The sequence below is a fragment of the Schistocerca serialis genome, chromosome 7, assembly GCF_023864345.2.
Source record: "Schistocerca serialis cubense isolate TAMUIC-IGC-003099 chromosome 7, iqSchSeri2.2, whole genome shotgun sequence".
NCBI classification, from domain to species: Eukaryota; Metazoa; Arthropoda; class Insecta; order Orthoptera; family Acrididae; genus Schistocerca; species Schistocerca serialis.
The window spans coordinates 39,238,158-39,260,522 of NC_064644.1; the positions used below are offsets into that span (position 1 = coordinate 39,238,158).

The 22,365-nt window shown below is 43.8% G+C and overlaps 1 protein-coding gene across 3 annotated transcripts in view; it reads right to left on the minus strand.

Moving 5' to 3' along the window:
- The window catches only part of LOC126412805 (E3 ubiquitin-protein ligase ariadne-1), an 85,457-nt gene that overhangs the window by 4,805 nt on the left and 58,287 nt on the right, over window positions 1-22,365 (minus strand). For all 3 annotated transcript variants that reach the window (XM_050082587.1, XM_050082588.1, XM_050082589.1), the window contains exons 8-10: window positions 19,657-19,861; window positions 8,138-8,251; window positions 7,499-7,611 (exon numbers count right to left, since the gene is read on the minus strand). In XM_050082587.1, coding sequence (XP_049938544.1) covers window positions 7,499-7,611; window positions 8,138-8,251; window positions 19,657-19,861 — 432 coding nt within the window. The remainder of the gene's footprint in view (window positions 1-7,498; window positions 7,612-8,137; window positions 8,252-19,656; window positions 19,862-22,365) is intronic.

Here is a 22,365-nt window from a genome sequence, read left to right on the forward strand (position 1 = left end):
GACAACTGTCTGTGTCACAAGGCAAGAACTGTGCTGCAGTAGTCGAGGAGTGAGGCACTGAACTCAAGCTCATGTCTTCTCAACTAATTTGGCTATGTGAACCCAATTGAACAGAACTGGGATGCCGAAAATATACTGCGCTGAATTTACTTGACTTTTACAAAGACATTTGGTGCAGCATACCTCCAGAATCCTCCCAAGGGCTTCTTGAATTCTTGCTGAGCAGAATCACTGCTGTATTGTGTTCCAAAGATGGACAAACAGCTACTAAGCAGATGGTCATATCATTGTGGCCCATCAGTACATTCCCCCCACCTTTCAGATTTCCCTTCTTTGGTTTGTACTGGCTTGTCATCTGAGCTGTTGATATTCATACAGATGCTGCTCCCTTCTCCAAAGGTCTCGTTAATCTTCCTGTAGACAACATTTATCTTTCCCCTAGTTATAAATGCTTCCACACTCTCATATGTGTTATAGCTGTATCTACTTAAGCATTTTGCACTTTGTGTCAATTTCATGTTTTAGTTGTCTATAATCCCTTTTGCCTGCTTCATTTGCTTTTTGTTGTTGTGAATCACAGATTAAAGCTGTAGAAACTGCACAAAGGTAACATTAAGAGATAAGAATTGGATAAATTGAGAGATTGTTGTTGTAAACAACAAAAAGTCTCAGTTTCTAAGGTTTTAATTTGTGGTTTCTAACCAATGGATTATGGCCACAGTTCACGCTGACATCTGGAAATGTTTCTGCATTTTAAAATCTGATTTCAAAATTACCGTCTTACCATGATATAATCTATCTGAAACCTCCCAGGGTGTCTTCCATGCATACAACTTTGAATTACAATTTTTAAATCAAGTTTCTACCTTGATCAAATGATGCTCTGTGCAAAATTTTTCCAGACAGCTTCCCCTTTCATTTGTATCCCGTAGCCCATGTTCTCTTACTATTTTCCCTTTCACTTACTTTCCCTATTAATGAATTCCAGTCTCCAACCACAATTAAATTTTCATGTCTCGTAACTGTCTTAATAATTCTGTTTTATCATATATTCTTTCAATTATTTAATTGAATAGATAAAAAGTCTACTCACCAAGCGGCAGCAGCACACACGTAAAAGACTGTTGTGATTGGCAAGCTTTCGGAGCCAGTGGCTCCTCCTTCAGGCAGAAGGGTTAAAGGGGAAGGAAGAAGGGTGAAGGGTAAAGGAAAAAAATCTGGAGAGGTCCAGGAAAAGGGGTAGATTTTGGGAACGTCACCCAGAACCATGGGTAAGTGGAGACTTACCGACGGAGAAGTAATTATGGAAGGGATCCGAGACATGGCCCCAGGAATTTTTCCGGCCAACTGTGCTGCACAAAACAGAGGACTCAACTAAGTACAGGATCCACAGCAGCAGCCAATACCATTGTGGCGCTAGTGATGGGAAAACTATCGACCGCATTCTGGTTCTCAGTATCTAAATAGAAACAATGGCTTCTACCCCTGTGACCGTCTCCGCTGCAAGACTTGCCCTATGCACCCTCCTACCACCACCTATAATAGCCCTGTAACTGGCAAAACAAAACCTATCAAAGGGCGAGCCACCTGCAAATTGACACATTATATACCAGCTATTATGTAAACACTGTTCAGCCTTCTATATCGGCATGACTATCACCAAATTATCAATCAGGATGAATGGGCATAAGTGGAGGGTATATACTGGCAACTCACAATATCCTGTTGCAGAGCATCATGACATTTGTGACCTCAGTGCCTGTTTCACACCACACGTGCCATCTGGATTCTTCCTCCAGACATCAGTTTCTCAGAACTCCACAGGTGGGAACTAGCACTACATGTCCTTACCCACCTGACCTTAACTTACGTTAATTTCTTCCGTTTCAGCTTTTCTTCATTGTAACTACTCTTTGCTTCACTCCGTTTTAATTTCTTACATCTTTCATTGTCTTTTTCATCTATTTTTCACCGCCCCCTCCCACCTTTGTTACATACAATGCACTTAGCTTCTCACTATTATTAATTTGTGCACAATTTTTTAGTAGTGATCTCTGTCTTGCATACTGCTCTGTTTTCCATCTTTAAGCTCTCAGGTTTTCAAATTTGTCTGAAGCAGTCCCCAACAACCAGTCTTTCCTTTTCATCCCATATGGTAAATCTCCCCTGAACTGCAGTTAAGTGTGACTTTCCCAAAATCTACCCCTTTTCTTAGACCTCTCCAGTCTTCCTTCACCCTTCTTCCTTCCCCTTCAACCCTTCTGCCTGAAGGACCCACTGGCTCCAAAAGCTTGCCAATCAAAACGGTCTTTTATGTGTGTGTGCTGCTGCCGCTTGGTGAGTAGATTTGTTATCTATCTAATTAAATAATTTTATCAATAATTGATTTTTTTCTTTGTCATATATTCTTTCAATACTTCATCTTCTGCAGAGATAGTAGGCATATAAACTTGTACTACTGTGTGGTGGGCATGGCACCCATTCACTATGCTGTTCACATTACCTTACATACATTTCTATTTTTCTACTCATTTTTAGACCTACTCTTGCATTATGCCTATTTGACTTTCTATTTGTAACCCTGTACTCACCCGACCAGAAGTCCTGTTCTTCCTGTACTTCACTAATTCCCACTATATTTAACTTCAAGCTATCCATTTCCTTTTTAAACTGTTTAACCTGCTTATCTGATTAAAGATTCTAACAGTACATGCTCAATTCATAGAGGACCAGTTTAGTTTTTTTCCTGGTGATGTGATTCTCCCGTCATGCAGGCCCCAGTCAGAAATCCACACCTGGGGGGCGGGATGCATCTCCAGAATATTTTACCTAAGAGGATGCCAACACATTACACCATATAACAGATACAGTGACGAAACACGCCGCTCTTCGTTGCATCTTCTCTATCTCCTCTATCAGTCCTACGTGATGGGGATCCCAGATAGATGAACAATACTCAAGAATTGGGCGAAAAAGTGCCTTACAAGCAACTTCTTTCGTGGATGAGTTACATTTCCTTAAGATTCTTCTGATGAATCTCAGTCTTGTGTCTGCTTTTCCCACTATCTGTTTTATATGGTCATTCCACTTAAGATAGCTCTGGATAGTTACGTCGTCTCCAGCTGTTTGTCATCAATAGTGTAGCTGTACAATAGTGGGTTTCTTTTCGTATGTATGCACAATATGTTACATTCAGGGTCAACTACCAGAGCCTGCACAATTCATCAGTTCTCTTTAGGTCGTTCTGCAAATTCTTAGTATCTTCTGGCATTGCTACTTTGGTGTAGGCAACTGCATCATCTGTGAATAGCCTTAAAGAGCATCCGACACTTCCTACAGATCATTTATATATATTGTAAACAGCAACGGTCCTATCACACTTCCCTGTGGTACTCCAGATATTACCTTTACAGCTGTCTGTTTTGTTAAGTCAAGAGCGACTTGTTGAGTTCTAACTGCAAGAAAGTCTCAAATCCAATCACAAGTCTGCTTCGAAACTCCGTAAGCTCATATTTTTTTCATTAAATGGCAATGCGGGATGTTGTCAAATGCCTTACTGAAGTCGAGGAACATGGCATCAACCTGACCGCCATTGTCCACTGAGCTGTGGTTCTCACGGAGGAACAGAGCGAGCTGAGCCTCATACGATGTCTGTTTACGAAATCCATGTTGATTTTTATAAAGGAGATGTTTGTTTTCGAAAAATATCATAATTCTTTAACATAAAACGTGTTCCATAATTCCAAAACAGATTGACATCAACAATATAGGTCTATAATTGTGTGGATCTGTCTTACAGCCTTTCTTAAAATCAGGACTGACCTGCACTTTTTTCCAGTCGTTAGGTACCTTTCATTGCTCAAGCGATCTATGATAAATTACTGCTAGAAGTAGAGCAATTTCTTTTGCATAATCTTTATAGAATCTTATATGTATCTCATCTGATCCTGATGCCTTATAGGTTTCTCATCTGGTCCTGATGCCTTCCCACTACTAAGCAACTGTAGCTGCTTTTCAGTTCCGTGATCGGCTATCTCAATATCTGCCATTTCAACGTTCACACAATGACTGAAAGGAGGGACAGTGTTACGATCTTCTGCGGTGAAACAACTTTGGGAGACCGAATTTAGTATTTTGACCTTCTCTCTGTTATCTTCCACTTCGGTGCCAGTGTGGTCACTGAGAGAATGGATAGATGATTTTTTGACCCACTTACTGATTTCACATATGACCAATTTCTCTTGTGGTTTCTACTCAGGTCAGTTGACAATGTCTTACTTTCAAAATCATTGAGTGCTTCTCTCATTGTTCTCCTTATGCTCATTTTCGCTTCGTTCAGCTTTTGTTTGTCAACTAGGTTTTTACTTCTCTTAAATCTGAGATGAAGTGCACTTTGTTTATGTAGCGCTTATCTAACAAAAGTATTAAACCATGGTGGATCTTTCCCATCCCTTAAAACCTTACTCGGAACGTACTTGTCTAGGGCATATTGTACGATGCCTTTGAATTTTTTCCATTTGTTCACCACATCTGCGTCCTCATCACCAAATATTCTGAAATTTATATCCTGTCAGCCTTGCTGAGCAAATATATCTTCCTTTCTTTCTTAACATTTCTCGCAGGACCCAGCATCATAGATGCTGTCACAGCCTTATGATCACTGATACCTTCCTCTCCGTTAACTGATTTGGTAAGTTCAGGTCTGCTCAAGGTAATTTTTGGACAAGACATCCAGAACAATGCCACACGATTCCCTGTCTCTGGCACCAGTTTTGATGGCATAACACTCCCCATCTATACCTGGCAAGTATCATCAGGCATGCCCCAGGGAAGTGTGATAGGACAGATATTATTCTCTATATAGCTAAACGATATGGCATACAGGATGGGCTGCAATCTGTGACTGATTGCTGATGAAGCTGTGGTGTATGGGAAAGTGTTTTCATTGAGTGACTGTAGGAGGATCAAGATGAGTTGGACAAAACTTCTATTTTTTGTGATAAATGGCAGTTAGTGCTAAATGTGAAAAGTGTAATTAATGCAGATGAGTAGGAAAAACAATCCCACTATGTTCGAATGCAGCATTAGTCGTGTGCTGCTTGACACAGTCAGGTCAATTAAGTATCCAGGTATAACTTTGCAAAACAATGTGTAATGTACCACACATTTAAGGACTGTACTGGGAAAGCAAATGGTCGACTTAGATTTTTTTAGAAAGTTTTAGGAAAGTGTGGTTCATCTGCAAACAAGACCGCATATAGTATGCTCATGCAACCTAGTCTTGGGTAGTGCTCGAGTGTTTGGGATCACCACCAGGTCAGATTAAAGGAAGACATGTAAGCAATTCAGAGAAAGGGTGCTAGATTTGTTACCAGCAGGTTCTATCAACACACAAGTATTACCGAGTTGCTTCAGGAACTCAAATGTAGCAAAGGCAACATTCTTTTCCAGGAACACTACTGAAAAAAATTAGTGAAGTGGCATTTAAAGCTGATTGCAGAATGATTCTACTGCCATCAACATAGATTTAGTGTAAGGACTACAAATGTAAGCGAAATATGGACCTGTACGGGGGCATACAGACAGTCATTTCTGTTTGTCTGCATGAATAACCACCGAAAAACTGTGGCTAAGATGCAGCTGGACGACCCAGTTGCTGAACTCTGCCCTACACAACATGCTTCCCTTCAATGACTGCTTCACTGTCTGTGTCATCTGGATTCTTCCTACCAACAACAGCTTTTCTGACTTGCGCAGGCGGGAAGTCGCTCTACAAGGTATCCTTCGGTCCTGTTCTTCTGACTCTGCTGCACCTAGCTGCCCTATCCTGCCCCACCATGTGACCATGCTCTCACAGGGAGCACAAACCTCCCCCTCCCTGCACCATGCCCTCAAATTGCAGTTCACATCAAACGCAGTTGCAGTCCGCAGTCAGGCCACAGCAGCCAGTACCAGCAGCCATTTGTTTGTAAGTTGTGCTTGTGTGAATGCATGTGTGTTTTCTACTTTCATAGAAGAACTTTATGTCCAAAAGCTTAAATGTTTAACTTCTTTCCATTGGCCTGCCTGTGACTCGAATATATCTATTACAATGGATGAAGTCAATGGATTCCATAAATTTGGCAAAAATCCACAGAACAGCAATACATCCAGAAAATATTATGAAATTAAGAACTGATTGCTGAAATTAGGTACTATACAAAACTAGTTGCAATGCTATCCTCTTATCATCTGGGCATGTCAGACAACAGCATATTTGAGAGCCTAATAGTATTTGCTGTTGTGAGGCTGAGTGGTATCAAGATGGCCCCAATTGGGTTAACTGTGAAGGAAAGCCAATAGTAGATTAGTAACATGGTTACTTTGGAAAGGTGGTGAGATATTATTCTGACATTCACAGCCTATTCCAGCAATTTGTAACCACAAGGTTGACATCCAGTAGGTTCTGTCAAAAACGTTCAATGTTTCCTACTATGAACAAAGAAAAAAGTAAGACATTGAACTGTAGCAAGGGATTGGGATTGGGAGCGGCATCATATCCCCATGGGAGACCCAGATGCAAGACCTTCCCAATACACCCAGCCAACACTTCCTATCCAGTCCTGTCACAGGCTAATCCATGTCATATACCAGCTTTGCTGCAATCATTGCACAGCTTTTTACATTGGTTATGACTACCAACCAAGATAAACGGTCATCGCCAACAGCAAAGCAGACCATCCTGTGGCACAACATGCAACTAAACATAATAGGCTTCATTTCAATGGCTGCTTCACTACCTGAGCCATCTGGATCCTCCCCTCCACCAGCAGCTTTTATGAGTTGTGCAGATGAGAGTTATCTTTACAACACATTCTCCGCTCTCAAAATTATCCTAGGCTCAATCTACCACAACCTACAGTCCCTGCACCCTCCACCTAACAGTGTCCATCCCGTCTGTGTGATCACTTCCTCCCTATTCTCATCCCTTTACCCTCTTTGTGTTCCACCCTCCGCCATCGCATCTGACCATCTTTCCCCTTCCCTTCTCTTCTCCTTTTTCGCTGCCCGTTTCCCCCCTCCCTGCCCCACAGCTATCTGGTGCTATGCCTAATGGCATTCTAGTCCCTGCCCGCTCCCCCCCCCCCCCCCCCACCCCCCCGGCCTTACCTTGCTAGGCCTTCCCTTTTCCTGCCACATTTTCCTTATATTATTGTTATTACAACCCGGAGTTTCCACTGTTTGACTGAACAATCTGTTAAGTTCAAAATAAGCTGCACACCTCTTGACAGGTTTACTTAGTCATCTCAAGGGTACTGAGGAGGTGTGTCAATACCAACCTCCTAGCAGAATGTTTTCCTGCAGACTTTAAGGGATTTGCACTTACACAGACAGCAAACTTACCTTGCAGAACTAATGCAAGGAAACATCGTGAGGGAATTTATCATGTTTAACAACAGCTCAGTATCTACTGAAATTTTTAGAAGAAGTTGCAACAAATTTTTTGCGGTTCTCCTACCTGTATTTATCCTGGACTATTTGCTTTATGTCTGCCAAATTTTCAGATGTAATATCTCTCTCCAAGTACTCTGATAATGTTTCTGTGGCACTTTCCAAATCCCTTTGGTTATCCTGGGAAGAAGTAAACAGGTTTTAAGAGAACTTAGCATACACTTTGATTAATTAGTTACTGAATACTACAACATCCCTACACCAAACTATATGTTCCAGTGTTTAATAGCGTATGTAAGTACAATATAATTCTTGTTAGTCACCAGCTTATCATTATTGTACAAAGAACTCAGACTGATGTGTCCTGGATGTGGGAGATTGTTCACTAAAGAAAATCTAGAGTTTCAAATGTAGAAAACAGAACTATTTGTGTGACTGCCATAGCCAACTGCCATCTTGTTGCCTATAGAACTAGCTTTTTGCAATGAAGGAAAAAAAAAGGTTACATAACAAAGTTAGTTGTGGTTGTGCTTTTCTGACACACACAGATGTGAAACTGTATCAAAGATCAGCCAAGTTCTGAACTAGCAATGTTCTTTCTAAGACTAACACAGCAAACAACTAAGTCACAGACTCCCGCTAATTAATGACAACCCAAATTTAAAAACAGATGACATTTATCATATACACGTGAAAAAATAAGTACCTCAAAAATAACTGATTGGTTATTTTTCTTTAAATAATATGCAAATACATATGTATACATCAGAGTTTGGCGGCATTGACACAGGATGTCGACAGCTCTCTTCAAGAACTGAACCTGGAACAATATGCACATACATATATCTATTGTTAAGTCAAATCATATGGGAGAGAGACAATGCAATGAAATCTAAGCTATTATCACAGTAAGAAATTTCTGGTCTCTTAAATTTTTGACATTTTGTGCAGTAATAATGGTCGTCTTTTCTTTAACATGTAATAAAATATAATGTGCACATTCTTTTAATGCAAATTTGTAACAAATTAAAACTGTGTGTGTGTGTGTGTGTGTGTGTGTGTGTGTGTGTGTGTGTGTGTGTGTGTGACTGTGAAGTCTGAAAGGACAGGAGTAATGAAAAGTCGAACCTCTGAGTCAGTTGATGATAGCACACTGCTGGGAAATGCAAGTATCGAACTGAGATTAGTCCGCTATGTATAAACTGGCTGCTGTTGCATCTGCAGTGCAGACCAAAAATGTTGAAAGGATAGTTCCACAAAAATGTAATAAGCTCCACTGAGTAATTTGTAACTTTAATGAAGAGAATATATTCATTTTAATAAAAAATGGACAGTACTTTTTAGATAATGGAAAAAGGGGAGGGGGAGGGGGAGGGGAAGAGGAAGAGGGAGAGAGAGAGAGAGAGAGAGAGAGAGAGAGAGAGAGAGGAGCAATTTTAATTTTTTTCATGGGGAAAATGATTTATAAAAGACAATTTTAAAAATTATAGATATGAAGACTGCATCAGGGCAAGGACTGCACTCAATAAATTAGTGCGTACAATAAACTAGCTAACATGCATCTTCAACAATGTAGGAAAAGACAAATTGCTACTTACTGTAAGGAAAATACATCAAGTTGCAGACAGGCACAATTAAAAGACACTTGCTTGAAGCTATCAGCCACAGCCTTCATCAGTGAAAGAAACAGACACACGCCATTCATATACACAAGCAAGGACACACCTCATGCACACATGACCGCCAACTCTCCAGCATCTTCGGCCAGAATACAACATGATGTGGGATGGAAGCAGCTATTTGGAGGGGGCAGCGAAGGGGAAGTGATGGTAGTCTATGGGTGGGGAGAGAGACGAATGCTGTATGGTGAAGGGTGCAGGGACTGGACCACCAACTGGCATAGTGTCAGGATGTTGTGGGGTACGGAGTGGGAGGAAAAAAGGAAGAAAAAAATGGAAAAGAGCAGGGAAAGACAGGCGGATGCATCGGCAGAGGGCTGCAAATAAACAGTATCAGAGATGAGAATGGGGAGGTGGTGACAGGACTGAGGGGGTGGAAACTGTTGGGTGGAGGGGGTTGGGACAGTAAATTACCATTGGTTGAGGCCGGGATAATTATGGGAGTGAAGAATGTGTTGTAAGGATAAATCCCAAGTGCGCAGTTCAGAAAAGATGGTGATGGAGGGGAGGATCCAGATGTCTCTGGTAGTGAAGTAACCACTGAAATCAAATGTGTTATGTTCAACTCCGTGTTGCGTCACATTTACTTTGCTCTCGGCCACAGTCTGGCACTGCCCATTCATACTGGTGAACAGGTGTTTGGTAGTCATAACAACATAAAAACCTGTGCAATGATTGCAGCAAAGCTGGTAAATGACATGACTGATCTCATATATGGCCAGGCCCCTGATGAGGTAGGATAAACCCGTGACAAGACAGGAATACGAAGTGCTCTGTGGGTGGATTGGGCAGGCTTTGCACCTGGGTCTTCCACAGTGATACGATCCTTGTGGCAAGAGAGTGACATTGGGGGTGGCATAGAGATGGAAGGGATGTTGTGGAGGTAGGGTGGGTGATAGAGGGGTGGGAAGTATCTTGGGTAGGATGTCTCATTTCAGGGCATGATGAAAGGTAATCAAAGCCTTGGCAAAGGAAGTGGTTCAGTTGTTCCAGTCCAGGGTGGTACTGGCTGAAGGGGACAGTCTTATGTGTCTGGTTCTTGAGGGTGGTGGGAAGATTGGGCGTGTGAGAGGAAATGGCACGGGAGATCTGTTTGCAGACTACACCTGGGGGATAGTGCCTGTGTCAGAAGGCCTTGGTGAGACCCTGAGTATACTGACCAGGAGAGTTTTTGTCACTGCAGATACACTGTTCCCAGGTGGCCGGGCTGTCTGTAAGGGAAGGATTTTTTGGTGTGAAAGAGATGCAGCTGTCAAAATGCACATACTGTTGGTGATTGGTGGGTTTAATGTGGACATAGGTGTGGATGCAGCCATGAGCAAGAAGGAGCTCACCATCTAGGAAGGTGTCATGCTGAGTTGAGTACCACCATGTGATGGTGTCAAGGTTGTGGAGGAATGAAGGGTCCAGATCATGAAGATATCATGAATGAACTTGAACCAGACCAAGAGTTTGATGTTTGGGAGGCTTGGACAGTCTCCTCTAGACGGCCCATAAAAAGGATGGCATAGGAGGATGCCATGCGGGTGCCCATGGCTGTGCCACAGGTTTATTTATATGCCTTGCCTTCAAATGAGAAATAGTTGTGGGTTAGGATAAAGTCAGTAAGGAGTATGAGGAATGAGGTAGTGGGTCCGGAGTCTGAAGGACATTGGGAAAGGTAGTGTTCAATAGTGGTAAGACCATGGGAATGAGGGATGTTTGTGCATAAGGAGGTGGCATTAACAGTGACAAGTAGGGATCCATGAGGCAAAGGGGTGGGGGTGATGGAGAGTCAGTGAAGAAAGTGGTTCATGTCTTTGACGTGGGCGGGTAGACTATGGGCAACTGGTTGGAGGTGTTGGTCAATGAGGGCTGAAATTCTTTCAGTGGCAGCACAATAACCAGCCACAATGGGGCATCCAGGACTGTTGGGTTTATGGATTTTAGGCAGCATGTAGAAGGTGGGTGTGTGGGGTGCCATAGGGGTGAAAAGGGAAATGAATTCAGGGGAGATGTTCTGGGAAGGGCCTAAGACTTTAAGCAGGGATTGATTGGAGTTTGTGTTGGACTTCTGTGATAAGATCAGTTTGATAGAGTTTATAGGTTGAATAGTCAGTTAACTGATGGAGGCATTCTGCCAAGTGATTCATAACAACATTGGTAGACTCTCTGTCTGCAGATAGGATGATTAGGTCAGGATTTGTTTTGAGGTTGTGTATGACTGCTCTTTCTTCTACTGAAAGGTTGGTGTTGTGAGGAAGGGGTCCTGGGAAGGAAGCGAGCCTAAGTTGGAAGTAAGAAATTCCTGGAAGGTGACCAGCAGGTGATTAGATGGGAGGCAAGGATCATGGTTGGGTGGTGTTATGAAGTGGAAAAGGCAGGGTGCAATGTTGGAATTACAGTGGTTTTGGTTGCAACGATTGTCAGCAAAGAAGAGCTTCCATTGCAAGGATCGGGAGAAGGAGAGTACGTCTTTGACAAGTCTAGTATGGTTAAATATGGGTATAGGGCTGCCTTTGGGTAGGACTGAAACATCTGTGGAGCTGAGGGTTTTGTGGAAAGCTTAAGACAGTGTTACAAGAATGTTTTAGCTCTGGATTTGGTGGAGAGTTGGTAGGGAGTTTTGGGGGAGCTAAAAGTCCGACGCAGGGTGGCTATGTTGGGGCAGTCCAATAAGATGTGAGCCACATTCAACATCGATTCACAATGACACAGAGGGGGGGCCCTCACGACAGAGGAGATAACCGTTAGTCAACCAAGTATGGCCGAAGCGGAGCTGGCATAGGATGACACAGGCCTTACGAGAGGCCCAGGAGGAGGAGGACCGCCACGGAGTTGTAGAATCCTTAATCGCCCTGAGCTTCTCGGCAAAGAAAGTGTGTGTCATTCTGCATCCCAAAAGCCCAAAACCTGACAACATATGCCGAGCGAAGGTCTATTTCCGGAACGCCAAAAGCAAGAGATGGCCTGATAGTAGCTAACTTAGCCAGTCAATCAGCAAGTTCATTGCCAGGAATCCCAACATGGCCTGGGGCCCAAATGAAAACCACCGAGCATCCACATTGAGCAAGGAAAGAAAGGGGGTCCTGGATAGTGAGAACCAATGGGTGGCGAGGGAAGCACTGGCCGATAGTGTGCAAACCGCTCAATAAGTCACTACAGATAGTGAAGGACAGTCCTGAGCAGGAGCAGATATGGTCCAGTGCACACAAGATGGCTACCAATTCTGCAGTAAAAACACTATAACCATCTGGCAAGGAATGAAGTTCTGTGATTCGCGCATGGGTGTAAGCAAACCAAGTGTGGCCAGCAACTATGGAGCTATCAGTATAAATCACTTCTGAACCCTGGAATGAACTGAGGAGACAGTAGAATTAGTGGTGAAGAGCTATAGGAGGGACAGAATCCTTTGAATAAATTGAGAGATGAAGACAGAGCTGCAGCCGAGAGACGCACCAAGGACGGGTACATGTGTGAGCAGAGAAGAGAGGCGGTAAAGGGAATTGCTGGAGCTCACAAAAGAGTGACTGAATGTGGACAGCCATGGTAGGCACACATTGTGGCCGCCGCTGTGGCAGGGTGATCTCCGTGTCTGGATAAAGGAGGCCATAATTAAGGTGCTGTGGGGTGCAGTAATGCGGATAGCATAAGATATCAGCTGTTTTTTGTGCAGAGCTCGCTGTGGTGGAATCCCTCCCTCTGCGAGAAGGCTTAGTACGGGGCTAGTCCAGAAGGCACCAGTCGCAAGTCGGATCCCACAGTGGTGGATGGGGTCTAGTATCTGCAGCGTCGAAGGTGATGCAGAGGACTTCCACAGTCTAAACGACACTGCACCAATGCTTGATACAATCGCAGGAGAACAGAGCGGTCTGCACCCCAGGTGGTATTGCACAGACACCTAAGAACACTGATATGGGACCAGCACGTCCTCTTCCGCTGGCGAAGATGAGGGAGTCATATCAACAGGGCATCGAAGACCAGACCCAAAAAGCGATGGGTGTCCACTACCTCAAGGGGCTGGCCATCGAGGAACAGTTCCGGATGGGAACAGACTGTACGGCGACGGCAGAAATGCACGACACGTCTTGGCCGCCAAAAACTGAAAGCCATGGGAGAGAGCCCATGAGTGCGCCTGGCAGATTTCCCCCCTGTAGACAGCGTTCTGCAGCGCTCATTATGGAGGAAGCGAGGTAAATACAAACATCGTCAGCATACAAAGAGGGGGACACTATCGGCCCAACAGCTGTCACCAGACCATTAATGGCTATGAGAAAGAGAGGGACGCTCAGCACAGAACAATGTGGAACCCCATTTTCTTGCCGATGGGGAGTGCTGTGCTGTAGGAGCAGCCAACTTGGACCCGAAATGAGCGACAAGAAAGGAAGTTATGGATAAAAATGGGCAGAGCACCACGAAGGCCCCATTTGTGAAGGGTGGTGAGAATGTGGTGGCACCAGGTGGTGTCATAGGCTTTATGCAGATCAAAGAAGACTGCATGGAGGTGTTGCCTATGGGCAAAAGCCGACCAGATAGCAGACTCCAGGTGGACCAAGTTATCCACCGTAGAGCGGCCATAGTGAAAACCACTTTGAGTTGATGGCAAAAGGTCACGGGATTCAATGATCCAAAACAGCCACCTACTCACCATGCATTCAAGGAGCTTGCAGAGGGTGTTTGGAAGGCTAATTGGACAATAGCTATCCAACCGAAGAGGCGGCTTCCCTGGCTTCAACACCAGAATAACAATGCTTTCCTGTCCATGGGTAGGAAAAGCTCCCTCACTCCACAGACGGTTGAAGAGGGTCAGTATACGATAGTGGCCAGCCATCGATGGCGAGGGTGTTGGCAAATTTCCACTCGCTGAATGGAGCATTATATGGCTCCGAGCAGCGAGAAACAAAAGACAAAAGCAGTAGTTCTGAGCGGTCTTCCAGAAGAAGGAACATGGTCGGATACTGATCCGATGCCGAAGCTTGAGCAAAGTGCTGAGCGAAATTTTCTGCTACAAAGTCCAGATTGGTAAGGACAACACCATGCCAGAAATTCCTGCAACCCCAGTGGGAGGACGGTGGCCAAAAATTCGCCTGAGTTTCGCCCAGATTTGTGAAGAGGGGATGTGTGGTCCTATGGCAGCTACATATCATACCCAGCAAATCCGTTTCTGAAACTTGATTAGGTAGCGGGCCCGGGTGCGGAGTCGTTTAAAGACCAGAAGAAGAGCAGTAGAAGGGTGCCACTTGAAGTGTTGGAGAGCACAGTCACGGTCTTTTATGACCGCAGCAATTTCCAGAGTCCACCAGAGGACCATCTTCCAGCGTAGGGAACCTGAAGAAGAAGGGATTGCTGAAACAGCTGCTGAAAGGATGGCGGCAGTCAAAGTCTGAGTAGATTCCTCAACACTGTCGTGTGGCAATACAGGGGGGATGGGAGCGGAGGAGAAGGCACCCCAATCAGCCTTATATATGGCCCTTCTGGGAGGGAGATGGGGCGAGACACAGAAGAAAGGTCAAAACAATCGGATAATGGTCGCTGTCACGTAAGTCATCGTGGACTCCCCATTGAATGAAGGAAAGAAGGCCAGGACTGCAGATGGAGAGATCAATGGTAGAGAAAGTGCCGTGCGCCACACTAAAGTGTGTGGGAGCACCTGTGTTTAGTAAACAGAGGTCAAGCCCTGCCAGAAGAACTTCAACTGTCCTGCCCAGGTCAGTAGTCGAATCACTACCCCAAAGAGAGTTGTGGGCATTAAAATCCCCTAATAGCAGGAAGAGAAAAGGGAGTTGTTAAGAAAGGTGGTGAGGGCATCGGATGTGGGCGGCCTGTCAGGTGAGAGGTAAAGATTACAGATTGTGATTGGAGTGGCCAGATGGACCCTGACAGCAATGGTTTCGAGAGTGGTGTGGAGGGGAACCCATTTACTAACAATGTCCTTGTGAACCCAGGTGCAGACACCACCAGAAGCCCGTAAAGGGCCAATTCGGTTCCGACAGGAAGTGTGGAACCCGTGAAGGGCACGTGAGTAAGAATTGACAAAATGGGTCTCCTGGAGGGCAATACAAGCGACAGAATAGAAGGAAAGAAGGAGCTTCAACTCTGGAATGTGACGCAAATACCCATTACAATTCCACTGGAGGATTCTCAAGCTGGAGTCCAAAGAGGAAGTGAAGGGACCAGAGTCGTTCACGCCACCGAGTTGCCATCCGTCATCGATAGGGATGGGGTAATATCCATATAGGTGGGGTCAGACTCTGTTGGTTCATTGACTGGAGGAGGGGAAGGCTGCACCTCAGTGAGTACCGGAGGGGCCTTGCCCTTGTTTTTGCATTTCTGCTTCTTCTCTTGGGAAGGCACAGAAGGGCAGACTTCAGCGGAGGCGGCACGGAATTACAACAGGCGATCTTGGTGCCCACTGGCCGCGAATTGCGCTGCCGATGTGGAGCAGTAGATCACATTTTAGGAGGGTGCCGGGAAGAGGAGCCCTGGGAGGGAGCTCCAGTGCTGGCGGCTGCCGGAGGGGAGTACTTCTCTGGCGGGGGGAGGGGGAGCAGCACCCGAAGGGGTGGGTATGGGTACTGACGGGAAGGGGAAGGGGGAGGGGGTGGAGGAGGCTGAAGGCATGGGGCGAATGGGGTGGGGCTGGAAAGAGGAGGGGGGTAGGATGGGGAATGGACGTAACTGAAGCAAAAGTAGAAGTCACAGACACGGGATGGAGCCGGTCATACTTTTGACGAGCCTCAGAGTAGGTGAGCCGATCTAAGGTTTTGTACTCTTGAATCCTTCTTTCTTTCACAAACACCGGGCATACAGGCGAGCGTGGGAGAATGCTAGCCACGACAATTTACACACACTGGCGGTGGAGCACAGGCACTCCCCTCATTGAGGGGCCACCCACAGTCACTGCAGAGGGGATAAGTGGTGCAGCATGAAGACATGTGTCCAAACCATAAGCATTTAAAGCATCTCATCAGCAGTGGAATATAAGGTTTTACATCACACCGATACACCATTACTTTGACCTTCTCTGGGAGAACATCCCCCTCGAAGGCCAGGATAAAAGCACTCATAGCGGTGTGATTGTTTGGAGGGCCTCGCTGCACACGGCGGATAAAACGAACCCCACGCCGCTCCAGGTTAGCACGGAGCTGCTCGTCAGTTTGGAGAAGAAGATCTCGGTGGAAAATAATGCCCTGTACCAAGTTCAAAGATTGGTGGGACGTGACGGAGACTGGGACGTCACCGAGACAGTCACAAGCATGCAGGGCATTTGATTGGGCAGCAGAAGATGTCTTTATGAGCAAAGCACTGGACCGCACTTTACTCATCGATTCCACTTCATCATACTTATCTTCAATCAAAACAAAGGCTCGGTCGTGGCAAAACTTCCGCCATCCGTCCTAGTACAAACCAGGTACGGGGGAAAGGTTTCAACCCAAGCTGGCAAGCTTGACCCTCCTCCAGGGGGTGGCCAGGAAGGGGAAGGCCGAAGAATCAGAAGGAGTGTCACGCCTGCTACCACTCTTAGAGACGGCCACAGAATGGCCAGGATAGTGAAGCTTTTGTTGCTTCATGCACAAGGCGTCCGCCCTAGTACCACCCACTCTGATCAGGGGCTCACTCCATTGGTGCCACCCAGCCACAGCAAGGGCCATCTGGCACGGCGGCCATTGCCGGGAGTTATGGTGCCCCAAAGTGATGAGCATCGACTCCTGGGCATACACGAGGTGTTAACAGCTCAAGTACTAGCAGTTTGATCCCTGTGGTTTCAGGGGGCTCAGCAAAGTGGGTACCTAACAGCCCCACCACACGGACTGGCTACCATGCTGGTGACACTGGCTACCATGCTGGTGGCCTAGCAGGAGGGGGGCTAGGGTGCAAAGGGAAAGGGGAGGGGAGGGGGAGAGGAACCTGTACCATGGAAGCAAGGTAGGGAGCTCATCCCCAAATGGCTCACACTGAATGGAAAATTTTGGAAATGGAGGACAAACCCCAAGGGGACCAAAAAAACGCTGGAAAGGAGATGGAAACAGCAAACTAACAAATGGCACAGACCAAAACAAAGCCAGGAGGACAGCCAGGTCAACCTTAAGAAGTCCACTAAGAGGGAAAAGAGGGAGCAGGGACAAAGGAGCAAGGATAGTGAGGGAGAGGGACAGGGACGTGAATGCAGCCTGGAAAGGAAAGGAGACTGCAATAGCTCGGGGCCCCGTGCACACCACACATGTACCCACAAAAGGAATGTGGGCCCCCTGGGGGAAGCACTGTGGGTACAATGGGGGTTGGATAATGGTGCCCCAAGGTGGCAGTAAGATGTCAGCAAGTTGGATAACTTACGGAAGTGTTGTCTAGAATGCTCATCCAGGTGCTGGAGAGCAAGGGATTCAATTTCATGGATGTGATGTATGAAGTAGGGATTGCAGAGTAGTAGTATCTTGTGGTGGGAGCAGAGGTAGTTCTGGGATGTCTGTGCCATGGAGATGTGTTTGTACAGTACCAGGTTTGTGAGGGCCAGGGATTGATGGAATCTGAAAAGGTGTAGGTCATTGTGCATAGAGAGGTGGGATACAGAGAGAGGAATCTTTACAGTTAGGTCATTTGGAGAGACTCCAAGGTTTAGGCAGCATTTGAGAAACAGGATGTTGAACTGGGTTTTAGCCAGGGATAGGGATACTTCTCTGGTGTAAAGGAAATGGGAAAGATGCAGAAATGGGCAAAACAGGTGCTTATGGTTGTGAGAGGAGCTGGATAAGAGAAAAGATGCAAAAAGAAGCACAAAAAACATGTGAAGACACACACAAACACGCACAGATAAGCAAAAATATGCACACACATGTAAAAATATGCACAAATACATAAAAATACGCAAAATTACAATGAAACTGCATGAAACAACATAGAAATATGTTAAAAACGTACAGGAACGTGGGTGAGAATGAACAATGAGGTGTGTGTGTGTGTGTGTGTGTGTGTGTGTGTGTGTGTGTGTGTGTTGCAATAAGCAAAGAGAGAGGGAGGGGGATGGGTTATGTCGAGGATCAAAAGTTTGTGTGGCATGGGCATGCACCTTCTCCAGCTTCGCTACAGCATTTGTATCCTGCAATGATGGTGATAATAGAGAGTAACTTAACTGTTCAGACAAAACAGGATAGCGTCTTACTTTGTAGATTTTAATCTAAAGAGATACAGTGTGTATTGAAGTACCAAATGTTAGCCATACACAAGGTTGGTTGATTAATTTGGGGGAGGGGACCATACAACGAGGTCATCAGTTCCACCGGATTAGGGAAGGAACTCTGCCATGCCCTTTCAAGCGAACCATCCCGGCATTTGCCTGAAGCAATTTAGGGAAATCACTGACAACCTAAATCAGGATGGCCAGACACGGGTTTGAACTGTTGCCTTCCAAAATGCGAGTCTAGTGAGCTAACCATTGTGTCACCTAGCTCAGTCATACACAAGGAAACACTGCAGGGAACCAAATGGTTGTCACAGTTTTGACGTAACCATTTCGTTTCCTATGGTTGCTTATAATACTGACAATGCGGTTATCCTTTTAATATTTTGTTATACTTCTGTTTTACAAGTTTGTTTAAAACAGAGATGATATTTTCATTTTTATTAAACATGGAACATGTTTAATGCAACAAAAGAAGGCAGCTTATGAGCTTTTAAAATAACAACTGGAATAGGCTCTACAGAACCAAAAACAATGAAAAAGCTTGAAAGTTTCATTATCATTAGGAAATTAAGGTGAAAAGGGAAGTCCATGAAAAGATTCACAGATGGTGTAGGGAGGACTAAGTGCAGGAAGAGACCCCGAAAATAATAATGGATTATGGCAGCTGAAGTTCAAATCCCACAGAACTCATAATGAGATGCAGAAAGATGGCAAATAAGCGGTAAGGATTAAATCTGGTAAAGAAATGCAAGATAAAGAGATAAATGAGAAAGAAATGAGGAAAAATAAAAAGGCAATTGTGGTAGAGGTGTATGGGGGTGTGGAAGACAATTCTGAGAGCAGACAGATACTTTTAATATGGACATTATGAATCTTTTAAATTTTTACAATCAGATTAATAGGTGTGCACGTCATCTTGACTTGTATCGACCTCATGATAGTGCACCAAACAATGCAAGTCGTCTTTAGCTGAAAGTGCCTTTTCTTTTCTCTTTACATTATATGCACATCCTTAGCCATACATTTTTCTGTCTGTCTTTTGCCCAGATGAAACAATCACTAATGCTAAACCTAGGAACTGACAATAATCCCATTGATTCCTCACTCTGTGGAGAAGTCTTTTCTGACTTCATAATTCTTTTCACATTATGTGTACCTTCATTTCAAACTTTAATAGCTTTCACTGAAGTGTAAATGATTTTTACACTTCATAGTGCCTTTTTTTCTTTAATTACTTTCTTTAGTTCTTGAGGATATTGCAGGGTCTTTACCACAAATCTACACCCCCCTCCCCCCTCCAATTCACACACACACACACACACACACACACACACACACACACAGCAATTCATCTGCAAACTGTTAAATTATTAGTGCATAAAAACTTGCCTCTATCCATGACATATTATGCTGCTGCATTTCTTCCATCTTTTCTTTCACTGAGGCATACAGCTTGTGTTCAAATTTGAGAGACTGCATGTGGTTCATGTACCGGTTACAATAGAATAAGTACCGTTGGAGAGCTGCACGTGACCTTTCTTGAGCATCCCTTGCTGCTTTTGCTTCTTCTTCATCATAGCGATTGCAATTATACCTATATTAAAAAGTAAATAATTGCAATTACATGCAAAGGCCAACATAAGAAAGTAACTGTTGAAAAAGAGAATGCTTGAACACTATAATATATAAACACACTGAATCCATTAGAGGAAGGGGAGCACAGAGTGAGTGAATGAACAAATTACCAAACAACATATCTTGTTTTTGTCATACGAAATATAGTTTGCTTTTTCAGACAAAAGGCTGCTATGTGTCAAGAGAATACTAACAAAACAGTTGGAAGTGTGACAATATACACATATGGAAAGCGACAACCCAGTTGCATGTCTACTACATCAATGACTGACATAGATGAGAAGTACAGGTCTGGTAACAGACTGATCTGTAGCATAGCCTGATATCTATATTAGTGACTTGTTTAATGCAATTTTCATTACAAAAACTAAAACTGCACAAACTAAAAAGTCCTGCATATGCAGCTGAGGTCTGTGGTGTAGATTTTTCACGAAAACATCAGGGTAAAATCATGACAGGTTTCTCATATTAATATTTACTTTAGTTATCAATCTTATTGATACAATGGTTGCAGACTAGATAAATCACAAGTTTGGACTGTTGCTGACTGCTATACACCTGATGGGCCAGCTGCGTAATCACTTTGCGCAGTTTTTCCATTTCCTTCTCAACACTAACATAGCTCTCACATTTACTTGGTTCTGGACCTTTAAGGCATTTTAGATTCCTTTTGACACGAGCTTTCCTCTGCTGCACTTTTCATAATTCTGAGCATATTTGCAAGTTATATGACACAGTATCTTACATTAATTAGTAATTTGCTAATTTAATACTGAGTTTCACTGTTATTCCTGTGAGTATTTTTATTGTCTCGCTTTGGGTACTATTAGTGCTGCAAAAGCTCTTCGCAACTGCACTTGAATCAATGTCTTCATTAAATGTGCTTCCACACTACACAATTTATAACTTTTACACAAGGCTAATCTGTAATAATCATGTACATGCACCTACAACGGTCCAAAGATGTCACAGGCAAAACCAATACTTCATGACAAACACATACAGACACGATCTATCCATTGTACACTCTAGCACTGTTTATGCACTGTTAGTCTTGTTGTTATTAGCAATCTGATGGTATTTTGTTGAATAAGAAAGTATGAAGGAGAGAAAATAAATGTTTTCACATCAATATTGATGAGTGTGGGGCACTAGGTAACTCTTACCAGAAAATTATCATGGCCTCACCTGCAATTTTGGTTTATTTAAAACTCCACCTTATGCAAAAAACTACTTATTTCATTTTATTCACCCAGACATGTTTGACACCTATGATTCTCCAGCCAAATTTCATCATGCAATATCCAAGTTCAAAGCCAGTCTGACAATACCATTTGTTCTTATCCCTGCTCTTCTCAATAAGCTGTAATCTGTGCACTGCTGGCGAAGACCTGCAGCATACAGCAAAACCCCGCTTTTACACTTTTCAAGGGACTTAAAAAAAAATGGTATAAAATGTGGAAAATAATGTTTTAAGCTGTAAAAGTTTGTATAGGATAGCCCCTTGTACTTTATGTATGATGTAAGTACACAACAGGCATCAAAAGACTTGTCAGGGCTTTTTTTTATGATCAAAAAGGTTTATTATCAGGGTGTATACAGGGACAAGGAAAAAAAATTCCCGGATTATTCCCGGATTTCTCCCGGATATCCCGTTTAAAAACTATGCTTTTTCCTCGGCCGAAAATACACTTTTTATGTGCTAAGTGACAGTAGGTTTTCCGCAGATTTTCCCTCAGAACTGTAAAACTTAGCAATTCTTTGAATGGTTAACGTTCTATACAATCACGTAGAACTTCCCGGAAAAAAAAAAAAAAGGCGGGCAGAGAAGTTTTGGAGAGACTTTTAATTTAAAAAAAAGGAGAGAAGTGTTGGAAAGGCCTTTGATTTGCAGCAACATATACGTCCCATATTTTCGTATTACGAAAGTATAAATTCGAATTGCACCAAACACAGCGCGTTAGTTTGCGGAGCATTGAAACCGAGGTTGAGATGTCCTTTTGTAAGCGAGTCATATCTCAAGCCACGAGATCTCGTCAGCTGATGGCAGCAGCTATTCAGAGCATAGGACACATGTTACAGTCAGCCAATAGCAAGATCACTGGTTACACAGCGCGAACACGCAAAAGGAAAAGTTAACGGTTTACATTAATGTACACAGTACTGTATATCTACAAGAAAAGCTAAGCTTTCACATATAATATTAGTCTCTAAGATTAACATGCTACAACAGAAGCTAAGCTTTCACATGTAATATTGATCTTTTTTGCTTGTGTTATATTTTAAGATACATCACACAAATGTGGCAGTAAATTTAAAATTATGACATGAATGTCTCGCCTCGAAATTCTTGTAAGTGGCTGGTCCTCAAACTGTTCAGTTTCGAACGCTCTGTGATTTAGATATCCATCCCACTTTCTCACACGTAACATAATTCATCTTGCGTAAAAAGAAATTTACTTT